This window comes from Apodemus sylvaticus, chromosome 2 (genome assembly GCF_947179515.1).
Source record: "Apodemus sylvaticus chromosome 2, mApoSyl1.1, whole genome shotgun sequence".
NCBI classification, from domain to species: Eukaryota; Metazoa; Chordata; class Mammalia; order Rodentia; family Muridae; genus Apodemus; species Apodemus sylvaticus.
In genome coordinates, this window is record NC_067473.1 from 151,732,827 (window position 1) to 151,755,445 (window position 22,619).

The window sequence follows — 22,619 nt, forward strand, 5'->3', positions numbered from 1 at the left end:
AGGTAGTTGTGAGTTGCCTGGTCGGATGTGGGGACCCTAACTCAGGTTCTCTGAAATAGCTAAGCATGTATAAAGGTAGAGTCCTACTACTAAGCTATAATGCCAACCCTCTTTTTACTTAGACAGGTTTTAAGCCCAGGCTGTCCTTGAATTTGAGATTCTCCTGTTTCAGCTTCCCCAGTGGTTCGGGTTACAAGACTGTGCCACTAGGATTGGCAAATTTGGTACTCTTCCATCAGCCAGTAGTAGCACAGTTTCAAAAGACGTTTATCTTTTCTTTGAGACAGGGTTTCTCTGTGTAGCCCAGGCTGTCCTGGAACTCACTCTGCAGATCAGGCTGGCCTCCTTGATCTCGAGAGATCTGCCTCCTTCTGCCTCCTGAGGGCTGGAATTAAAGGCGTGGCCACTACTGCCCAGAGAAAGATTTTTTTCTTTTTGTGCAAGTAATGGGCAAATTGAGTGGCCAGCTAATTACAGAAACGTCTGAATTTCTCTTGTAGGTAGTGTCATTGTCCTGCTATCTTGGTCTTGTCGGTATGGGCCCTACAACGTGGTAAGGACTTCCGATTTATTTATTAACTGCATCTGACTCCGTGTTCCTAGGAAGACTAGTTAAGTCGACCATCCGGGAAAACACAAAAGATGATCCTGGAGATAGTGGCCATATAATGAATTGGTTAAATTGTAGCAATCTGAGGCCTGACCATTGCAGAAAACATCATAAACTGGGATCGGTCTGTGTTTAACTTGAAGTGATGACTAAAAGTGATGACTAAAGTCTGTTATTTGTTTTGTTTTGTTTTGTTTTGTTTTGTTTTGTTTTTTTTTTTTTTGCGCTCCAGAGATGTCAGAGTGTTAACTGTCATCCAGTTACTTCTGGTTGAACTTCAGGGGAAATCCCTCTGGCTGCCAAGGTCTCAGAGTTTAAAAGCGCAGGAAGGTCAGGTTGGCTCCGGACGTCACTTGGCTGGGTCACACCAGGGACCCTCGCAGGGCGTCCACGGAAACCGGATGGAAGGTGAAGAGTCAGCCTCGGGGAGGTGGGGGGGCTTGGAAGACGCCGCATTCTTGAAGAGAGAGCAATGACCGCCGCGGCAGGGGAGTTGCCGCGGCTCCAACCCTTAGCGCAGTGAGGCTGAACGCAGCAGCAGGCGGCGAAATAAGAACGAGCGAGCGGCTCAGGAAGCCTAGGCGCAAGACTTGATTTGCGACAGTCTGCTTTGCGGCTCTCGTCGCCTTCTGACTTGACTTACGGCTCCTCCTTCGGTGATTGCTTGGGCGCGGACCTTCTTCCCAGAGTTCCCTGTGCTTGCGCCTCCGTCTCTTTTGCAAGGCCCCCTTCTGCTTCCCGGTACCCGGGACAGAGCTCCTGCGTGCACCGCGTTCCGAGGCGCGTGAGTGAGGACGGTCCTCGCCGGGGTGGTTCTAGCGGGGTAGCGGAGCGTGGGGCCCTTCGGGTTCTGGCGGCTGCTGGGCACGCCCTGCACGGGCGTCTCAACGAGGGAGGCCGAGTCCGGGGACCCCAGGGCTCCGCTGGTTCTGGAGGGAGGCGCCGGGTCCGGGGTGCTGACCGCGTGCTAGGGAGGGGTCAGCCCGGGCGGTGGTGGCAGTGCGACACGCGCGCTGACTCTTAACAGGGCTGTCTATGACTGGGTGAAGTCGGAGGGAGTGGGTGGCGGTTGAGAAGAAACGGTGGACTTGAGGAATTTGACATTCAGCCTTTCCGGACTTGGAAAAATGAGATGTGCGTTAGTACGTTTAAACTCACTCCTAGAGGTGTACAGTTCTCTGGTTACTTAATATGCTTGCGGGTTGTGCAACCCCAGCATCCTCGAGTTCCACAACATTTTCATCACTCCTAAATAAATCCTGAAGCCACAGTTAGCTCTCCCTCCCACTTTCCCCCTCCTCCCGGGACCCTTTCTACTTTGCCTGTGAACCTGTCTGCCTCACTTGTATGAAATAATATAGTACTTCGTGTGTATTTTGGTAGGATAAATATTTATTTTCAGAATAAAGTTCCAACATGTTTATCTCGTTTGAATTATTCGTCAGTTGATTAAGTTGATGGCTATCTAGGCTGATTCCACTACACCCATGACATCTCAATGTTGCTGCTTTAATAAGACCTGGACAATTACAGCACCAGTTGGCATGCCAACTTGGATGGGGGGGGGGGAGTCTTGAAGGGCCCCACCCCTAGATGAAAAGCTACACGCAATCAATGACTGTTGAGAAAGGGAGAATCGGTCTTTTCCAGAGATGAACCCCCAACGGATTACCCAGTCCTAAGTGATCAGCCCTAAAATCATTCATGTACATGCTACATTAAACAGACAGGGTTATATTTACATATTCATATATGTATGTCTGTGTTGTCTGTGTAAAACACAGAAAAAGACCATGAAGTTGAGAGAGGGATATGAGGGAGTGGAGGAAAGAGAGAGGAAATGATGGGATTATATTTTATTTAAAAAACATCAGCTGGGCAGTGGTGGCTTGTGCCTTTAATCCCAGCACTTGGGAGGCAGAGGCAGGCAGATTTTTGAGTTTGAGACCAGCCTGGTCTACAGAGTGAGTTCCTGGACAGTCAGGGCTATACAGAGAAGCCCTGTCTTGAAAAACAAAACAAAACAAAAGCCCCAAAAAACAAAAAACAAAAACAAAAAAGATGGCTGGAGAAATGGTTCAGTGGTTAAGAGAAGCGGCTCTTCTTTCAGAGGACTGGAGTTCAGTTCCTAGCACCCACATGTCTATAACTTCAATCGCAGAGGATCCAACACCCTCATATAGACATAAATGCAGACAAACTGCCAATGCCCATAAATAGTTTTAAAAAATGTTAGCTGGGTGTGGTGGTACATACCTTTAATCCTAGCACTCAGGAGGCAGAGGCAGGTGGATTTCCACGAACTGGAGACTAACGTGGTCGACAGAGTAAGTTCCAAAACAGCCAGGGCTACACAGAGAAACCCCTCATTTCCACCACCCCCTTCCCCGGCCCATAATAATAAACCCCAGCTGGGTTTATTTCATGATAGTTTGTTTCTTGTGGTATTTGTGAATACAGTTGTGTTTGTCATTGGTGTATACATTGCCTAATGATTTTTGTGTATTACTTTTGCATTCTGGTACTTGATTACAGTTACTGTTAGCTCTCAGACTTTTCTGTTGGAGTCTTCGGGCCCTGCGTGTAGAAGCACACTATCTACAATTACCGATGTACTGGCAACTTCCTTTCCCCTTTTCATACTTTTTAATTAATTAGTTAGAGACAGGGTCTCTCTCTCTCTCTCTCTCTCTCTCTCTCTCTCTCTTTCTCTCTTTCTCTCTTTCTCTCTCTCTCTGAGATGTGCCTGCCTCTGTCTCCCAGAGTGCTGGGATTACATGCATGCACCACTTTGCCCAGCTCTGGGTGACATTTTTATCTATAATTTAGATGTATGCTTTGATGAAATTATAAGACCAAACAGAGCAGATATGTTCATTTTCAAAATTTAAGAACAGAATGGCGCCGACTTCCGTTCCTCAGTAGGCAGGCAGGGTTTGTGGTGATAGCAATTTGGCTATGAAGCAGGATCGCCATCCTTTTTGGCCCACCCCTCACACCCCACAGGAACAACCTCAATGTGTGAGATACATCTGGGAAGGGAAAGGAGTTCCTGCCACCTGCCTCCAGAAGGCTGTGGGCTTGCCTCTGTCTGGACAAAGCCTTCCTTCTCTTATAGAACATTGTACAGTATATGAGTTGGACTGAGAAGGCAGGGAGGAGTGCAAAGTGAGTTCCAGGGCAGCCTAAATGAGACCCTAACTCCAGCATGTCCCACATGTTAATCCCAGAGATGGGAGGAGAAAGACCACTGAGTCACATCATTATGGGCAAATTAGAGCAAGCAATTAATGAAAATAAGCCTTTTCTATTTGTGTGCACGGGCTGCCTCCACTTAAGGCAGGGATGGAGAGGTCGGTATTGGATGTGAGGAAGATAAGACTTTTATCACTCAGGGGTAGGAGGTTTTCAAATGGGATAATTGGCAGGCAAAATAGGCAGGGTTGGTGGGGGGAGCAGAACAAAGCATAGTAAGTAGTCCTAAAGACCTCCTGAAACAAAGACATGTTTACAAGGTGGGTATAACAAAGTAGTCCTAATAACTGGTAGCCATAGCAACCCCTTTGCAACAAAGGTGGGTTGCAAAAGATAGTTACTAACTTTTTGAAACAAAGACATCATTAGTTTGTAGTTAAGGTTGCAGGTGGGACATAGCCCAGTCCTTGAGAAACAGAGGTTTAATCATGAATAGGAATGACTCTAGTTTGTCTTTACTATAAGATGGCTTCAAAGCCAAGATGGAGGCAGTCTGGGTCTTCTATCTTATATCTTCATATCTGCCATGAATAATGGGAATTGATGGCTTAACCACTTCCGATGATTCAGGAGCAAAAAGTCTAGTGTGGACGGGTGGTGTGTGGAGGTCAGAGGACAGTGCGCAGAAGCCTCTATTCCACCATGGGGCCCCGGGATTGAACTCTGATTGTTAGACTTGGTGGCAAGCACCCTCACCTTCTGGGCCATCTTGCTGGCCCAGCTCTTACTCTCTCTTCCCCTGTGATACATCGTCCTGGTTGATCTTTCTCATGCCTCTCTGGGCGACTGTGATACAGGTTGGGGACTGGCCTGTGCCCTTCACTGTTAAGTGGCCTTCTGGGGAAGAAGTATGGTTTTAGTCTTTCTTGCCTTAAGATTTCCCATTACTCTCTTCAAGCTGATGAAATGGGTTCACACTTTGTAGGTTCTTTATAAACACTGCTGTTGCGTTGAAAAGATGAGAAGAGTTGTCGGGAGGGAGAAAAGTCAAGCTTCCTCCAGTGACAATATCTCATTTTCTGTTCCTTTTCCTTTCCATAAGTTTCTAGAAATGCTTTTAGGAAATGAGAAAATGGAAAAGAATAAAAAACATTTTGCTTGTTTTACCCTTGACCCCGCCGCGGGACTGAGAAATGAATGGATCTCCTTGCTTATGCTTTACCTTGTTTTGTTTTTGTTTTTGTTTTTGTTTTTTTTTTTTGAGACAGAGTCTTATGTAGCCCAGGCTAGCCTCAAACTCACTATGAGGCTAAGGAGGCCTTGAACTACTCCTTCTGCCTTCATACCTAAGAGCTGGGACTCCAGGCCTGCAGCATCATGCCTGGTTTCTGAGGTGCTGGAGCTCAGACTCAGGGCTTTGTGTGTGGTAGTGCATCTTTAGCCCTGTTTACCTTTTTAAAAGGATGATTTAAAGAGAATCATCCTTTTCTTACAACTAGAAAGTACTCTACTCTGGACTCTCATATATGGGGTGCAGTATTCTGTGTGGTCCTACTCATTCACTGCCTGTGAGGAGACAGCTATATCTTAGGAAAAGGATATTTGAACCCCACCCCCATCTGAGGCTGCTGCATGTGGTGGCAGGTGTTTGGCACTCTAGCTTGCCATACAGAATAGGTTCTAATGCCAAAGAAGCCCTCAGGTAGAGATCCAGGTGCTGGCGTTTGGGAAGGGCAGGGTGTGCATGTGAGGAGCTGAGGGCCCAGTGGGCAGCGTCTGTAATGCCTGCCACTACCCCCTGACCAGAGCTCGAGGTGAGGTGCAGTGTGCACTCAGATCCTCAGAAAGTGTAGTTCAGGAAACAGGAGTGTGGGAAAACAGGAGAGGAAAAAAGCTCAGTCCGCCATTTGGAGGCGCTTTTCTTGCTTGACCATCCTTTTTCACAGATATAGCTGATTGTGTGTGACCTGAGAGTGTTTCCCAGGAGGATGCGTGTGATAGGCTATTCCATCCAGTGGAAGGAAGAACAAGAATTTACTCCCCACCTCCAGCTCCTTTGTGTCTTTGCAGAATGACTTGCCCTGTGGTGCATTAACTCCTTAAGTTTCCAGGTTGTGCCTGGGAGAGCATTGGGTATGCTCTTGTACCTCAAAGGCAAGAGAGTAGTCCAGGGCAGTATGTGGCAGTCAGGAGGAGCTGCGGGCTCTGCTGAGACCTCTGTGTATTTGGTTAGTCACTGATGCTCGGATGAAGAAAATGGTGTGACGAGGATCCTGGGAGGTGCTGCCTGGCGCATGTGGATTCTCCCTTTAATAAATCTGTACATGATGGAAGGGAGAAATGTCAGATTTCCTCCAGTGTCCACATATATACACATAGAAAACAGGATGGGACTGTTTCTAGGTGGTGGGATTTTTTTCTTTCTATTTATTTGTAGTCTTCCTTTTAAAAAAAAGGTTTATTTTTATTTCCCAGGTATGAGTGTTTTACCTGTGTATATGTCCGTGCCATGCGTGTAGTAGCTATGGAGGCTAGAAGGTGATGTTGGTTCCTTGGAAATTAGAGTTGTGGGTGGTTGTGAGCCAGTATGTGTGCTGGGACTCAAACTGGGGTGCTCTGGAAAAGCAGCCAGTGCTCTTAATCACTGAGCTGCCTTTCCAGTGCCTCAGCCCATGCTCTAACCACAGCTTCTTTTTCCTTTCTTTTTCTTTTTGTCCTCTCTGATTATTATTATTACTATTTTTTTTTTAACTCCAGTGTCTAGTTTTATAATGAAACTATTTCAACTATTTCTATAGTTAAATATCCTGACCAACTGTTGGACATACCGACCAAGGACTCCCCCGGCCGGCTGGGCTTCCGCCATGGATACACAGGCCTACATCAGAAAGGGCCAGCAACCAACCAACGAACAAAACCAACCACAACAAGAAGTCAAACAGCTTTGGGGAGAAATGGTTTATTCTAGTTCACCTTCCAGGTCACAGTCCATCATTGCCAGGAAGCCAGGGTGTCAGAAACTTGAAGCAGTCTGTCACATCACATCCACAGTCAAGACCTGAGAGAGACGAACAATACGTGTTTAAGGCTAGGTTAGCTTTGTCTACTGTTGATGCAATCCAGGCCCACACTAAGGACTGGTGTAATCTATGTTCAGGCTGGGTTTTCTCCACATCAGCTTACATAGTCCTCACAAACATGCCCCCCAGATTAATGTGACCTGGACAGACTTTCCTTAAGACCTTCTTCCCAGGTGATTCTAGATTGTATCAAGTTGACAATTGACCTGGTTAGCAGTCACCAAGCTAACTAGCGCACCTGTTGTAGTGGACTTTCAGAGATTAGAACATGAGTTATAGCAGGGATGGTCATAGTGTGACCTGCGGGCAGGTCTGCAAGTTCCATATACAAAGCTTAATGCCCACCTATGAACTGTCTGGCTGCTGTTACACTAACATTCCACAGCTGAGTAGGTATGACAGAGTCTGTATTGTTACCAAAGACAGTATTTACTGCCTAGCCTTTGCTGACTCCACTGAATTATTTATTTCTATTTGTTAAAAAATAATATACAGGGCTGGGGAGATGGCTCAGTAGTTAAGAGCACTGATTGCTCTTCTAGAGGTCCTGAGTTCAATTCCCAGCAACCACATGGTGGCTCACAACCATCTGTAATGGGATCTGATGCCCTCTTCTGATGTGTCTGGAGAGTGCTACAGCGTACTCATGTACAGAATATAAATAATTCTAATATATATATATATGTATATATATATACACATATGTATATACACATATATATACATATATATACACATATACACATACATATATATATATATATATATGAGTACTGGAGTAGTTCTGGAAATTTATTTTGGGGTGTGTAAGTGGGAAGTGGAGATCTGAGATCTCATGTATCTCAGGCTAGGCTCAAAACTCACTGTGTCACCAAGGAGCTCAGAAAATGCTTCTGCCTCCTGTTGCAGTGCTGTAGTGCCGCGTGGAGTCCTGTGCTATAAGATACTGAGTTGTGTGTAGTCCTTGGTGGTTCTATCCTTAAACAACTGTGGGTTTTCATTGAGCATGTAGTGGAATTATGGGGCAGGCATCTTGAAACAGAGACTATTTTTAGTCTGTACTGAGGCAGTTTTGCTTCAGCAGCCTGAGGAGGAGTTTAAGAGTTTGCATTTTTTACAAGTTTCCTAGCTGCTGCTGCTGGTCCAGAGGCCAGTCTGATGATGCTGTATCTGTTAGGGTGTACTATATTGCCCACCCTGGATATCCAGGTCCCCTTTCCCTTTCCTTTCCTCTTGTTCTTCCTCCTTTTTTCCTCAGATGAGGTCTTGATGTACTGCCCAGGCTCTCAGTAGCTGGCTCCACTGTGGACCATCACACTTGGCTTGTTTCCTTTCTGGTGTTCTCCCTCTAACTAGAGTGACTCTTGGAAAACAGTTGAGTTATTGTGGCTGTATTTCCATTTTAACCCCATAGAGACCAGAGTTACATTGTCCTTATGCCAGATAGTTGTGATTTAGTTTTTAATATAAGAACATAGTTCTCAGGTTGGGCATGGTAGCATACACCTTTAATCCCAGCTCTTGGGAAGGAGAGGATGCAGGATGGCCGCAAGTTTAAGGCTGCTCTGATAAACATAGTGAGTTTCAGGCTAGCCGCAGCTACAGAGAAAGGCCTTCTCTCAAAACAGCCTCTGTATTCCCTCTAGCTGTATAAGGTTAGAGTACGATGACTGTAGTTTCGAGATGGCTGTGTTGTTCAGCCTGCACTCCAGATCCTGGGCTGCAGTGGGCTTTTCTTTTCTTTTTTTTTTTTCTTCTTTCTCTGTGTAACCCTGGCTGTCCTGGAACTCATTTTGTAGACCAGGCTGGCCTTCGACTTAGAAATCCGCCTGCCTCTGCCTCCCAAGTGCTGGGATTAAAGGCGTGCACCACCACTGCCCAGCTTGCAGTGGGCTTTTGATTCAACTTCTAGGCAGTTGAGCCTGTAGGCATTTGCCCCAGATCCAGCTATTACAGTGGTGATTTGATGTATATATATATATACTGTATATTGTAAAATGATTGTATTTTATTTCATTTAATTTATTTTATTTTATTTTGTGAGACAGAGATTGTCTACCTCTGTCTTCTGAATGCTAGGATAAAGGTGTGCCACCATTGTGTGCCTCCACAGCGAGAGTTTTGTAATACTGGTACAACATAATATGCTCTCAGTGTAAATATTCACGTTTTCTAGCCCGCGTTAACTGTAAATGTGTTAACTGAAAGTGGGAACAACTATAGGTTTGTCCGTGTCTTGGTAGGTCCTCGCTGACCCCTGAGAGACTTTGTCCCCGAGTAAGGGCTTTATCTGATTTGGGGTAGAGGCCCTCTCTTGCTTTTTCCTTTAGCATTCTTTGAATTTTGTTTTAATGTTTTATTTAAACAGAGTCAGCATGGCTGGGGCTGAAGAAGCAGTCCACGGAGGGCGCGATAACCATGCTCCCTTTGCTGGTGGGAAGTCTGTGCTCCTCTTTGGACAGGTAACAGTCTACTTTATCCCATCTAGAAGGAGCTTAAGTGAGGAATGGTGGGCGGAGATGCTCCCGCCTTCATGTGCAGAAGCTAGTTCCTGTTGCCTTTGGACACAGGACTTGAGGGTCTTGGCTGTTTTGTTCTGCATTGCTGAGGACTGATCTTAGGGCTACTACTGAGCTGTTGTATCCCCAGCACAGGGTAGGAGTTTGTCCTTTGTTTTAAGGTCTTATAAACTAAGGGTATTTGGGAACTTTGCAGCAAAAGACTAGTAGTAAGGGCAGTGAGGCAGTGCAGCAGATGAAGACCCCTCCTGCCAGCCTGGTGACCTGAGAGGTCAGTTCCTTACATGGTGGGAAGAGAGAACTGACACTGTGCCTACACATGCATATGCAAAATAAACATATTTTAGAAGTATAATAAAATTAAAAAAAATAACAGTACTAGGGATTACATTTAGGTGTAAGTTTTTAGTGCTCACCCTATTTGAATATATAGTGTTTAGGACATGTGTGTGAAGAGGGTGTCAGATTGCCTGGAGCTGAAATTACAGTTGGCTATGATTCACTGATGTGGGTGCTGGGAACTAAACCTGGTCTTGCTGGAAGAGCTGCAAATACTCCCAACCACGGAGCCATGTCTCCGGCCCAGGTTCTCAGTACTTTAAAGCAATACCTTTACATTAATGTTTTTGTTTTTTTGAGACAGGGTTTTTCTACATAGCCCTGGCTGTTCTGGAACTCACTGTGTAAACCAGACTGGTCTCAAATTCACTGAGATCTACCTGCCTCTGCCTTCCAAGTGCTAGAATTAAAGGTATTTGCCATTATGTTCAGCTTAAATTTTTTTATTCTAACAATAATATAATTTGATCATATTTAACTCCTTCTGAATATGTCCTACCCAGCTTTAAGCTTTTTCTCTAAAGTCAAAACAAAATAAATCCCTCCAAATGGGGAAAAAACAAAAATTAAAAAAAGAAATCAATAAGACAAAAAAAATACCAAACATAAAACAAAAAGGCCGCAAAACCCAAAACCAACCAACTAACCAAAAAAAAAAAAAAAAAAAAAAAAATCCCACAAACCCCATGGAGTTGCTTTACATTGATCAACTACTGCTCAGCATGCTCCCCCCCCCCCCCAAGATGTGTGGGTGATACCAGGGAAAGGCCGTGACACACTCCTGCCTGCACTTTTCCCACAAACAGCTCCTTGGTTAGGAGCTTCTGGCTAGGGTGGGACTTGCATCCACTTCCCCTTTTCAGTGCTGACATTTAGTCTGGTTTGAACCTGTGCATGTCTCTGTGTGTGCAGCTACTGTCTCTGAGTTTGTGTATGCCTGTCCTCTTGTGTCTGGAAGGCACTGTTTGCTTGGAGTCATCTCTGGCTCTTAGAATCTTTCTGCCTCTTCATCTGCATAGATCCCCAAGCCTTGAGGGGAGAGGTTTCATGAAGACAGTCCATTTAGGGCCAAGTGTGCCAAGATCCTTACTCTCCTCATATTGTCTAGTTGTGTATCTGTGAGGAGGGTTGACTGATGCTCGGATCTATAGATGTAGTAATGTATCAGTAAGAGTCATTTTATTGCAATGTTTCTATGCAGAATAATAGAGGTAGGTTTCCTCTACTTCTGTGATCTATCTAGTCTCCAGTTCATAGTCATTTAAAGCAATTTTTTAATGAGTGCATAAAGTTAGGCTTTGTGTAGGGTCCCATGCAGTGCTTTGATTCATGTATACATGAATGCCTAATGTCTCCCCTGGGCTTCAGATGGAACCTAAGCCTTGTGCCTGCTAGGCGAGTGCTCTCCTGCTGCTGGCCTTCTCAGCTCTACTACTCAGTATTTACCAGTGGGAAGAGATGCTGTATGTGGAAACTCAGAGAGGGCTTCACTGTGGGAGGAATGGCACACATACCATTTGATTTCCTTCTGGATTATAGAGCCAGTACACAGCAGATGAATACCAGGCCATCCAGAATGCTCTGAGGCAGAGGCTGGGTCCTGAGTACATTAGCAGCCGTGTAGCTGGAGGAGGTCAGAAGGTAAGTTGAGTCTTGGGCATGTATCTGGTTGTTGACAGAAGAGCCTGCCTTTCGCTTTTACTACATGTCGTGGATTCAGAGGCCCCTGGTCCCTGTTACTAGATGCTTTCTAGTGCCTCTAAGATGGGTGGGTCCAGCCTTCATGTAATCTACAGTAGCCCAAAGAAATACTCTCTTAAGATTCCATGTTGAGATTTTTACATCATCTTTAGAAATGTTCCCTTTGCCACGTGCTTCCAATGTTATTTAGTTGTTCTTGTATTTTTTAGACAGGGTCTTTCTCTGCCAGAGAGAGACCAGGCTGCCTTCACAGAGCTCTATCTGCCTTAGCCTCCTGCGTGCTGGGATTAAAGGTGTGCACCATCATGTTAGGTCTTGCTTTCAGTTTTGACAGCTTTCTTTTGGTGCTAGGATGGAGTATTTCTGTATACCTAGCGACCTTTTGGTCCTCCATAAAACATGTCACATGTCAGCTTGATGTTTTCTTTCCTGAGTCTGATCCCTGCCCAGAGATAGACTGGTACTTCTGGTTTGATTTTTTTTCAAAACTCTCTGAAATACTTGCTGCAAAGCTTCCTGTGGAATGGAAGTTTTGCCAAAAAACCCCCACAAAAAACATAAAACAAAACAAAACAAAACAACAACAAAAACCAAACCCAAAATATCCACATGAGGAATAAATGACTTTCATTCACATTTAAAAATGCCAAAACATTTTAATAGCTTTTTCTTAAAATTTTATTTTCTAGGTGTGTTATATTGAAGGTCATCGGGTAATTAATCTGGCCAATGAGATGTTTGGTTACAATGGTTGGGCACACTCCATCACCCAGCAAAATGTGGGTATGTTTCTGTGCGTGCTGACTGCCTCAAGTTCCTTACTGCATAACTGCTCTACTTGTGCTCAAGAGGGTCCAGTGAGTTAGGACACAGGGCAGGTGGGTTTGACTGACAGCCGAGGAGCATGGGTGAGGCACAGGGATCAGTATCTCTCAACTGCTTCTCTTTCCCATTCCTAGATTTTGTTGACCTCAACAATGGCAAATTCTACGTGGGAGTCTGTGCATTTGTAAGGGTGCAGTTAAAGGTGAGTGGGTGGGGTGCCACTATTGTCTGGGAGGACCAAGTAGACAGTGGGAAGGGAGTCTAGAGCGGAGACCGTGATGTGTCTCAGCCAGGCAGGGGGCCTAGGACGGCAGTATTCAAACATCCATGCTCATCTGCCCCTCAAAACAATGTAGAAAGGATGTATCTTATGCATCCTTATGTTTGTGTGTGTGTGTGTGTGTATGTATCTTGACAATTCGAAAATCTCTATAATGTAACAACAGAACCTGTCATAGGGGACTAGATGCTATCATTTGTTTGAAGTATTGCTGTGTCCCATACCCCAGTGGTTCTCAACCTGTGGGTGGCGACCTCTTTGGAGGTTGAATGACCCTTTGGTTGGAGGTTGATAGACCTAAGACTATCTGTATTTCAGATATTTACGTTATAGTTTATAACATTAGTAAAATTATGGTTATGAAGTAGCAAAGAAAACTATTTTATGGTTGGGGGGTCACACAACATGAGGAACTGTGCTAAAGTGTCGTGGCTTAGAAGGGTGAGACATATGAGGTTAGACGTCTGACTGTCTAGGCCTCTGGGTTCTGCAGCCTCTTTCTTCTTCTGCCTCCTGCATCTGCAAGGACAGGTGTGTGCTACTCGAGGCCCACTAGCTTTTTGTAGAAAAGGTCTCACTCTACAGCCCAGGTCCCACTTAAACCGGCAGTCTTCTTGCCTCTAACCTTGTGTCCCAGGGCTACAGGACTTGCTCTACCATGTCTGGCTAAGCTGCACTTTTATCACAGAAATGTCACATTGTTTCAGGATTTTGTCTCAGGTCCTATTTACTGCTGCTGTTGTCCTACTATATTTATGCTTGACAGTTCTGTTTATAACCCCATAGCACTTCCACACCTCTGTGTGTGCACATGTGTGTGTGTGTGTGTGTGTATGTGTGTAAAAAATCCTTTTTGTTTAATTTCTGTTGACCTTAAAGCTTTAAATAGTAAAGATTTGGCACTGAGCACAGGTGTCTTTCCAGGCAGCTCTAAATAGCACTTCTCAAAATTGATATTTTTTTGGTTTTTTTTGTTTTTGTTCTCCCCCCCACCCCCAGACAGGGTTCTCTATGTAGCCCTGGCTGTCCTGGAACCCACTCTGTAGACCAGCCTGGCCTCGAACTCAGAAATCCACCTGTCTCTGCCTCCCAAGTGCTGGGATTAAAGGTGTGCGCCACCACCGCCCAGCTCAAAATTGATATCTTAAACTGTGTGCTGTGTCCACTTCAACAATGTCCTGGTTCTACATTGTGCAGGGTAGTTTGTTTATTTTCTTTCTTTCGAGTTCTGTTGGTCAGAGAAGAGGCTGGGCAGGCAAAGGCAGAGCTTCAGCTTTCTAACTCCCTCTCTACCTCAGGATGGTTCCTATCATGAGGACGTGGGCTATGGAGTTAGTGAGGGCCTCAGGTCGAAGGCCTTGTCACTGGAGAAGGCCAGGAAGGAAGCTGTGACTGATGGACTGAAGCGGGCACTCAGGTAAGGAGGGAACAGAGGCCCATCACCTCATTTCAGCTTTTATATCCGCGGAAGTGGAACATTTGCTTGGGTCAGAAATCTAAACAGCATGGGAAGCTGTCTCAGTTCATCCCAGTCCCGCTTCCCTGCTTTCTTAGGGACTTTCCAGCAAAGACATGGCTGAATTCACACCATGCTATTAGCAGTTTGGGGTCTCCCTTCCCTCCCAGGAAGGGCTTAGAGCTTTTCAGATGCCAAGTCTCCAATCAGGTCTTAGTACAGTTGGCTGAGTACAGCGACTCAGAGATTTGGAGTGGCTCGGCTTTGAGAGGGCTTAGTCCAGGGTTGACTGGCCCTTTTCTGTGGGTCTGGAGCAAAGGTAAGCACACATCGTGGTGGGAAAGCGGAAGTTCAGAACAAACAGAAGAGACCAGTGGTCCGTACTCCCAGAGGACAGATGCCCAGTGACCTAAAACTCCCACCAGCCCAGAGCTCCTAAAGACTCCATCAGTTCCATACTGCTCGCTGGAGATACAGCCCGTAGCAGGAGGTTTTGTGAGACTAGTGTGCCATGTCACTGCTTTGTTCTCAGTGGGGAGTGCAGGGACATGGTAGATGTGCCATGACCACTGGGTGAAGGTTAGGGTCCCTTTGCTCTCTTGTGTCTGCAGCCCTGTGGTGGTGTGACAGCCAGGCAGATGTAACTGAACTCTCACTTCTTTGTTCCCATAGGAGTTTTGGGAATGCACTTGGAAACTGCATTCTAGACAAAGACTATCTGAGGTCACTGAGTAAGCTCCCACGACAGGTATGTTGCAATGAGGAGCTGGCTGTCACAGCGTGAGGTTCTCCATGTGTCCTTGCTGTACTAGCTAAAAGGAGACGTGAGGACTCAGTGTATGGCAGCATCTGTACTGATTATTTCAGACTTGGAAGGTTAATGCTAGCAGGTGTCCTGGCCAGGTTTTCCATTGCATCTCATATGAGGACAGAGACTGTGGCTGGGACTGGTCTGACTCCTCAGAACCAGTGCAGAGCCTTCTGCCATTGCTGCTCACCAGGCATGTTCAAACCTCCATTCTGACACATCTACCTACCTACTGTGTGCAGTAGATGCTGCTAGAATCACAGGTAACCAGGGAGAGCTGGTATCCACCTGACAGAATCCTTACCTTCTGTCTCCTGAGGGCCTTTTCAGCCCAACCCCATTCTCCTATGTTGGAGTCCAGTTGGCGTCGGCTTCTTTCCTTTCTGTGTGTGCATAACAGTCTTCTGGGGACTACCCTGTGCTTGTGTGTCTACCTGTTGTCCCTGCTTTGAACATGGGTGTGTCAATTTCCTTAGAAGCACAGCCTTTAGTTTCATGAAGGATACACACAAGTGTGAGTGCAGGATCATGTATCTCCTATGTATTTCTTTTGAGAAACCTGCATACTGATATTCACAGTAGTTCCCACTGTCCAGTCCGTTCTCATGGCTTTGGTTCGTATTTCAAAAGCTTGTTGGCCATTTTGGAATCTCTCTCTCTTTCTTTTTTTGAGAGATTGAAGTCCTATGCCATTTTTAATGGGATGTCTGGCATTTTTGCTGTTAAATTACAGTATTAAATATTCTGGACATTAAAATCCTTTATCTGCATAAGACATGCAACAAAAAAAGACATACAAATATTTTCCTCCATTCCATGGATGTCTTAAGGTTATTTTTATTTCGTTATATTTAATTTTTGTTTTTTTTTTTCCAAGACAGGATTTCCCTGGCTGTCCTGGAACTCACTCTGTATGTAGACCAGGCTGGCCTTGAACTTGGAGACCCATTTGCCTGGCTTTACTTTCGGAGGAGTGCCAGGACTAAGGCCTGTGCCATACTGCCTGGCTCTTTTGGTATTTTATCAAGAGATCATCATCATATCTCGTTTTGCGAAACATTTTTTTTTTCTGGTTTTTCTTTTTCTTTTCATAAGAGTTTAGAGTCCTACACTTAGGACTTCGGCTGTGTTGACTGGTTCTTGTGAGCAGTGTAAGACGTGAACCCTATGTCTTCATTTGTTCTGGGAAGACCTGGCTGTCAACATCATTCTTGGACATCATCTGTTGACTGTCGTTCCTCGTGTGAGTGTGTGTTCATGTTTGCATGTGCGTGTGGTAGGGAGAAGTCAATATTGGCTGTCCTTCTTAGTTGTTCCACCTTATATTTTGAGACAGGGTCTCTCACTGAGCCTGGTGCTCATCAGCTATACTACCCTAGTTGGCCACTGAGCCCAAGGGCTTCTGCAGGGTTGGGATCATAGGCATGCGCCAGCCGCCCAGGGTCAGACTCAGCTCTTTGTAGGTTTCATATACTCATATGGTGTTTCTAACTCATCCATCAAAACTGCTGGTTTAATTTTAAGTTTTGTTATTTTTAATTGTGTGTGTGAACATAAATGAGGTGTCCATAGAGCACAGAGGAGTTAGATCTCTTTAGAGAAGTTGTTACAGGTCTCTGCAAGAGTAGCATATGCCAGGCTATCTCTCTAAACTCCTGATCCATGCTTTTTAACTAAGATTTGATCCATTTACGTTTAAAATACCGATAGGATGATTACTATTTTCATTTTGCTAATTTTATGCACATTTTAATAGCTTTTATTGTTCCTGGTTCTTTGTTTTTGTTTTTAATTTTTTGTATTGCTGATTTGATTCTAAACATTTCCAGTTTGTACATTCTAAGATTTTTTTCTACTGTAGTTGCATAAACCATCTTAATGTTAATAATTCTGTTTTAAAGAGGTATCAGTTTAACTCTATTTGTGTAAAAAGAAAACCTGCTTTATATATAGGGTTGGTGGTTTTGTTGCTGTTGACCTAGTTTCTTATGGTATAGCCTTGGCTGGTCTGGAACTCTGCCTGCCTTTGCATCCTGAGTGCTGGGATTAACGGTATACTCCACCTTACCTGAAAGGGTTTTTTTTGTTTGTTTGTTTTTAATTAAAAAATTTTATTGCTTTGCTCTTTAAATTCTTGTCCAAGAGTTTCAGTGTTGGTCTCTGTGCATGCCAGTGTTTACTGGAGAATTCTGTTTCCTCTTTCTTTGTGCTGCTTTCTGTGTCTTTTTTAATATGTTGATTCTTTTATTTTTTTTTTAAGATTTATTTATTTCATACATATGAATACATTGTAGCCACACCAGAAGAGGCCATCAGATCCCATTACAGATGGTTGTGAGCCACCATGTGGATGCTGGGATTTGAACTCAGGACCTCTGGAAGAGCAGTCAGTGCTCTTAACCGCTGAGCCATCTCTCCAGCCCCACGTCTTTCCAGTTTTAGTCTGGAGGGTTCCATCTTTTTTTTCTTCTTTTTCTTCTCTCTTTCCTTTTACTTCCTCTGTTCTTCCCTTCTAAGACAGAATCTCAAGGGGAAGCTCAGGTTACCCCTGAACTTCAACTGTCCTCTGCTTCCTCAAGTGCTAGGATTTTAGTATCACTGTGTAAAGAAGGCATGCATCAGCAAGGACAGATCAGCAGCAAGATTCAATTAGAATGTATATACCATTTTCACTAAAAGTAAAAATTAATTTTTATTAAAACTTTATTAATATGGAATGGTTTGAAATACAAATGACATTCTTTTGTTAAAATGTCAGATGTCTGCAGTCCCAGCTGCTTAGCCCAAGAGTTTGACATGAATATAGAAAACTGAGACACCCAATTAAAAAAACAAACCAATTTGGAAATTGTGGGTCATTTCAGTCACCTTTTGAGGACAGATGAGTCAAAGACAAGCGCCGTGTCTGAGTAGCTGTGCACGATGGGGAAGGAAAGCTGGGTATGGGGTACATTCAGTATTTCTTTCTCCTCTTACTAGCTCCCTCTTGAAGTGGATTTAACTAAAACAAAGAGAGAAGATTTCGAACCATCTGTAGAGCAGGCAAGATATAACAGTTGCCGACAGAATGAAGCATTGGGACCCCCCAAAGCACAGGAAGCAGCGTCCCCTTGCAGACCAAGCCACCCCTATGATTCGAACATTAAGCTACACGAGGCTAAGGACATCAGCACCTCCTGGTACTGGACTCAGGTCCCTCCCTTTCCTCTTTGGCCCCTTCTAGTGTGGCTTTGGTTGATTTCTACTCCTGCACTTGAAACAGCAAGTGGTTTGTGTGCTTCCTCAAGCCGGTCCATTGTGGTTAACTTGGTTTGCAGCAGTCTGGCCACCACCTTGGAGAGTGATGCCACTCACCAGAGAAAGCTCCGGAAGCTCCGGCAGCAGCAGCTACAGCAGCAGTTCCGGGAACAGATGGAGGCTCACCGGCAGAGCCACACACCTGCCAAAGAGGTGGAAGCCACGCATGAGGGTGTGTGAGAGGGAAATCCCGTAACTCACTCCAGGCCATGTCTCACTAGGACTTATAGGACTGATGACCCTATAGATTTAGGATGGTAAAATTTGCCCTGCACCTTCCCGATTTTAAACAATAGGCTTTTTAGGGAATTCAGCCGACTGTGATTGACATAATCTTCTGCAGCACTTGGGAGGCAGAGGAAGGTGGATCTGTGAGTTCCAGGCCAGCTTGGACTATAGAGTGAGACCCTGTCTCAAACAAACACCTTCTGGCATTTGAAATTTCGGAGACTTGCCTCTTAGATGGCTTTTGAATATAAGACAAAGTTGGGAGATAATAAGCTTTTGGCAGATTCCTTACTCGGGAGCTTAAATTAATTTAAGCACAGGTTTTGTAGAATCTCTGGTGTTATGCAGACATTTGTAATGGAGCATTCCCAGACCAGGGAGCTTTTGTAAGTAAAGGTTGCAGGAGACAACCTTTTTTTTTTTGTTGGGTCTATTATCACCCTGGCACAATAGTAAAATTATTGCAGGAAAAAGGAAAACAACAAAAACCAAAACATGTACCATTCTGGGCTCATCATGAGTTGAATTATCTTAAAAGTTTGGCTTCTGGGTTGTGGCAGGACCTTGAAGGATGGTTGTGGGGAGGGGCATCTAGGATCTACTGCCCTTGTCTCAAATCCACTGGGCTAGATAGCTCCTAACAATTTTCTGCCTTTGTTATTAAAGTGGAAATGGGTTAGGGTGTTGCTCCTGAGTTTTATCCCATGCACCACACAGCCCTGCTGTGCTGGCACACTGCTCTTCCCCAGTAGGGTTGGGCGTTGGAAAGTCATCTTGGCTTCATAGGGAATTCGAGCCTACCTGGGTACAGGAGAGACCCAGTCTCCCACAGACAAAGTGCCAAAGGAAGTAACACTTGGTTCTCTCTCAGAGAGGTGCACTCTGCAAGAGGGGAATAAACTTAATCCCAGAATTGACTTGTGACCTCTGGCTTATCCTTTGTCTCCTGTGCAAATCATAACAGGGATTCCAGCTCCTCCAAAACACAGCACCCCTGTAAATGCAGCCTCAGAACTCCTCAGGGAGAAAGCCGTCTTTCCAGGTAATACAAGTGTTAAGTTACTGTGCTGTGTGCTTTTTGGAAGATATGGAATTCATGTTAGTTTGGGGGGGGGGGTCATGTGCAGTGTTGGGGACTGATCCCACCTTGCAACACTAGGCAAGTGCTGTACCATTGAGCTATATCTCCAGCCTGTAGATTTCATCTTTGTGTGTGTGTGTATTTCGATTTTTTCGAGACAGGGTTTCTCTGTATAGCCCTGGCTATCCTGGAACTCACTCTGTAGACCAGGCTGGCCTCGAACTCAGAAATCCGTCTGCCTCTGCCTCCCAAGTGCTGGGATTACAGGTGTGCGCCACCACCACCCGGCTTGTAGATTTCATCTTAAATCCTGAAAGTCCTTACTTTCATTTGATTTGTATGTATGTCCTGGTTCATATGTATAGGTCAAAGGGCAACTTTGTAGTCAGTTCTTTCTTGTCATGTGCCTGGGTCTTGAACTTAGGTAGTTGAGCTTTGTGGCAAGTGATGTTACCTGGTAAGCCATCTCTCTGACTTGCACCTGATTTTTAGTGCCATAAAGTTTTATTAAAATGGAAAGAGGTCTTCAAATTGACTGATAGGGGTTCTGATACATGCTCTGACCAATGGGAAGATTTAGAATATTTGTGGGAATTAAATTTTGTGATTTATCAGAGGGAGCTCAAAGCATGGAATTTCTTCTTTTTTTTAATCCTGAGACAGGGCCACACTGTCTGGTCTGTAAATTATTTATCTTCCTACTCCCTGCTGGCTGCCATGTGCACCATTATGGTTGTCAAAATATGGAAGCTTTTGTGAATGACACTGTGGTTCTCTTTGTAGAGAACCTTGAAGAGAATCTTGAAATGTGGGACCTTACTCCAGACTTAGAGGACATCTTTAAGCCCTCAGGCAGAGCAGAACCACCCCAAACCTCTGCCACTCGAACCCTCAACAACCAGGACAGTGTCCCACATATCCATTGCCACCAGAAACTACAAGAAAAACCTGGACCTGGGCACCTGCAGACCTGCAGCACTAATCAGAATGTCCTAGGTGTGTGGAAGAACAAAAATTCTGGGTTTAATTCTATAAAATGTAAAGGAAAGGTGCTAGTTTGTTTCAAGAAGTTGACTTAGGGGGACTGGAGAAATGGCTCCAATTCTTAACTCCTAGTACTCATGTATTGCTTCACAACTGTCTTTAACACCAGTTCCAAGGAGATTGGATACTCCTTTTCTGGACTCTGGGCATACAAGTAGTGCATAGACATGCGTGCAGACTAAATACCCACACCGAAAAACTTAAAAAAAAAAAAAAGGATGGGGGAGGGAGAAACAGGACACAGTAGCACATGCCGGCAATCCTGGTCCTCAGGGTGACAAAGTAGGAGGATTTCCATTGAGGCCAGCCTGAGCTATAGGAGGTATAGATATGCCTCGTAAAAGATGAATTCTGTGGGCTGGGTATTTAGTCCAACCAATGGTAGAACACTTACCTAGTATGTTGTATGGCCTTGTGTTCAAGCAGGCCAGTAAGGAATACATACAAATACATACATATTAAGATCCTGTCTCAAAAGGAAAAAAAAAGCTGGATGGAGTCCTAAGGTGGTGAGCAGTACAGGTAGAGAGTGGTTTGAGCTTTGGACTCTGGACATCTAGGTCTATTTAGTTCTAGAATGAGGTGTGTCCAAGAGACTTGAGAAAGTTATGAATGTTTGTATTAACGAAATTACAGACTTAATTATTTTTGTAACTTGATTACATCGCTCTTGAGATCCAAACCTTGATGATAGTGTTTTATAATGTCAAAATGTTGGGCACGCTACTTGTCCTGACTGCATTTAGATCACTTCCTCCTCAAGGTAGGTATGTCATGATGAGAATGACACCACAATGGTCATTGTGTGTTGTCTGAATGAAGATTGTTAGCTAATACACTCCAGAAATGACTAATTACATTCAAATCATAGCCCTCCTCCCAGTCCCAACCCTTAACAAATCCCTTCCCCATTACCACCTACCCTTCTCAGAGCTGAAGGAAGTCCCCTTTAGGTACCACCTCATCCTGGGATATCCAGACCCAGCAGGATTAGGTACATTCTGTCCCACTGAGGTCCAACCAGGCATTCCAGTTAGGGGAAGAAGATGCAATGGCAGGCAACAGAGGAAGATAGGCCCCATTTTGTTAGAGGATCCACGTGAAGACCAAGCTGCACATATGCTATAAATTATTGGTGGTGGTGGTGAGGCTATTGTTTAAAGTCAAGTCTGCTGTTATTTAAACCATTAAACGATTATCTTCTACAGAAAACTCTGAACCTCATAGGAAGAGCCAGGACCTGAAGAAAAGGAAACTAGATCCATCCTGAAGCTCAAGATGTACTGGACTGTCACAAAAAGACTTTGGAAAACTGCAGTTTGGTCACAAAATTCTTCCACCTTGGTTCATGCTAAACTCCTTGAGGACTTTAAAGGAAGCTGACTACTTAAAAAGGTTGTCATACCCTGTGATGAGGAGGCTGCCAACAGATAAATGCCGGAACTTTTTTTTCAGTATTATTCACTCCTAAGCCAATTCTAGGACTTTGCAGGCTGCCTTTCATTTAATGGTGTAGCCCACCAAGCCCCAGCTTGATTGTTACCTACATAAAATCATGTGTGACCTCGACTGTCCTTTGGCTTCAAGTTTTTAATGTTTTCACTAAGTGCTATTTACAAGGTCATGTTGGCGGTTCAGGATCACACATGGATCGTGAACTCGGAGATCTCCCCTGAGAGCTGGGATTAAAGGTGTGTGCCATCACACCTGGCTCCTCTCAGTGCTGTTTTTCTGAGCCATCAAGTAAAATTATTTGAACACTAATACTGGCAGAATTGGTGTCAGGCTTCTTGCATGGCTGTAGTACGTGACAAAGGCATAGTTCACATCCTGGGTAAGATTTTTACCATGCTTTATGAACAATGCACAATTTTAAAGAATTATTTTCTCTGGCTGAAACCTCTGAGTGAAAAGCCATGGGTTGTTGGGGAGCTACTGCATAATTTCTCATTTAAAGAAGGATGGAATCATAATCCATATGGTTGCTGGGAATTGGGAACTCAGGACATTCGGAAGAGCAGTCATTGTTCTTAATGACTGAGCTGTCTCACCAGCCCCAGGAATAGGTGTTTTAAGAAAGTAACTACCAGAAGTTTCATGATACTTTTCAAAGGAACAATGAACTTCAATTTTACTTAAGCTGAATTTAGTGTTAT

At 44.5% G+C, this 22,619-nt stretch overlaps 1 protein-coding gene across 7 annotated transcripts; it reads left to right on the plus strand.

Annotated features, from left to right (window-relative positions):
• Positions 1 to 1,254: 1,254 nt before the first annotated feature.
• Positions 1,255 to 22,037, plus strand: Rad52 (RAD52 homolog, DNA repair protein). Of its 7 annotated transcripts, none has more exons than XM_052174724.1 (11): positions 1,255 to 1,394; positions 9,254 to 9,347; positions 11,283 to 11,384; positions 12,134 to 12,227; positions 12,404 to 12,471; positions 13,848 to 13,966; positions 14,678 to 14,753; positions 17,793 to 18,282; positions 19,303 to 19,380; positions 20,203 to 20,415; positions 21,672 to 22,037. In XM_052174724.1, the coding sequence occupies exons 2-11, from the start codon at positions 9,261 to 9,263 to the stop codon at positions 21,731 to 21,733; spliced, it is 1,389 nt and encodes a 462-aa protein (XP_052030684.1). In that variant the 5' UTR covers positions 1,255 to 1,394; positions 9,254 to 9,260; the 3' UTR covers positions 21,734 to 22,037. The 7 variants fall into 7 exon arrangements, with proteins under 7 accessions (XP_052030684.1, XP_052030685.1, XP_052030687.1 ...); XM_052174725.1 differs by having other exon boundaries at positions 1,255 to 1,390; XM_052174727.1 differs by lacking the exon at positions 1,255 to 1,394 and having other exon boundaries at positions 17,793 to 17,992; positions 18,131 to 18,282.
• The last annotated feature ends 582 nt before the right edge of the window (positions 22,038 to 22,619 follow it).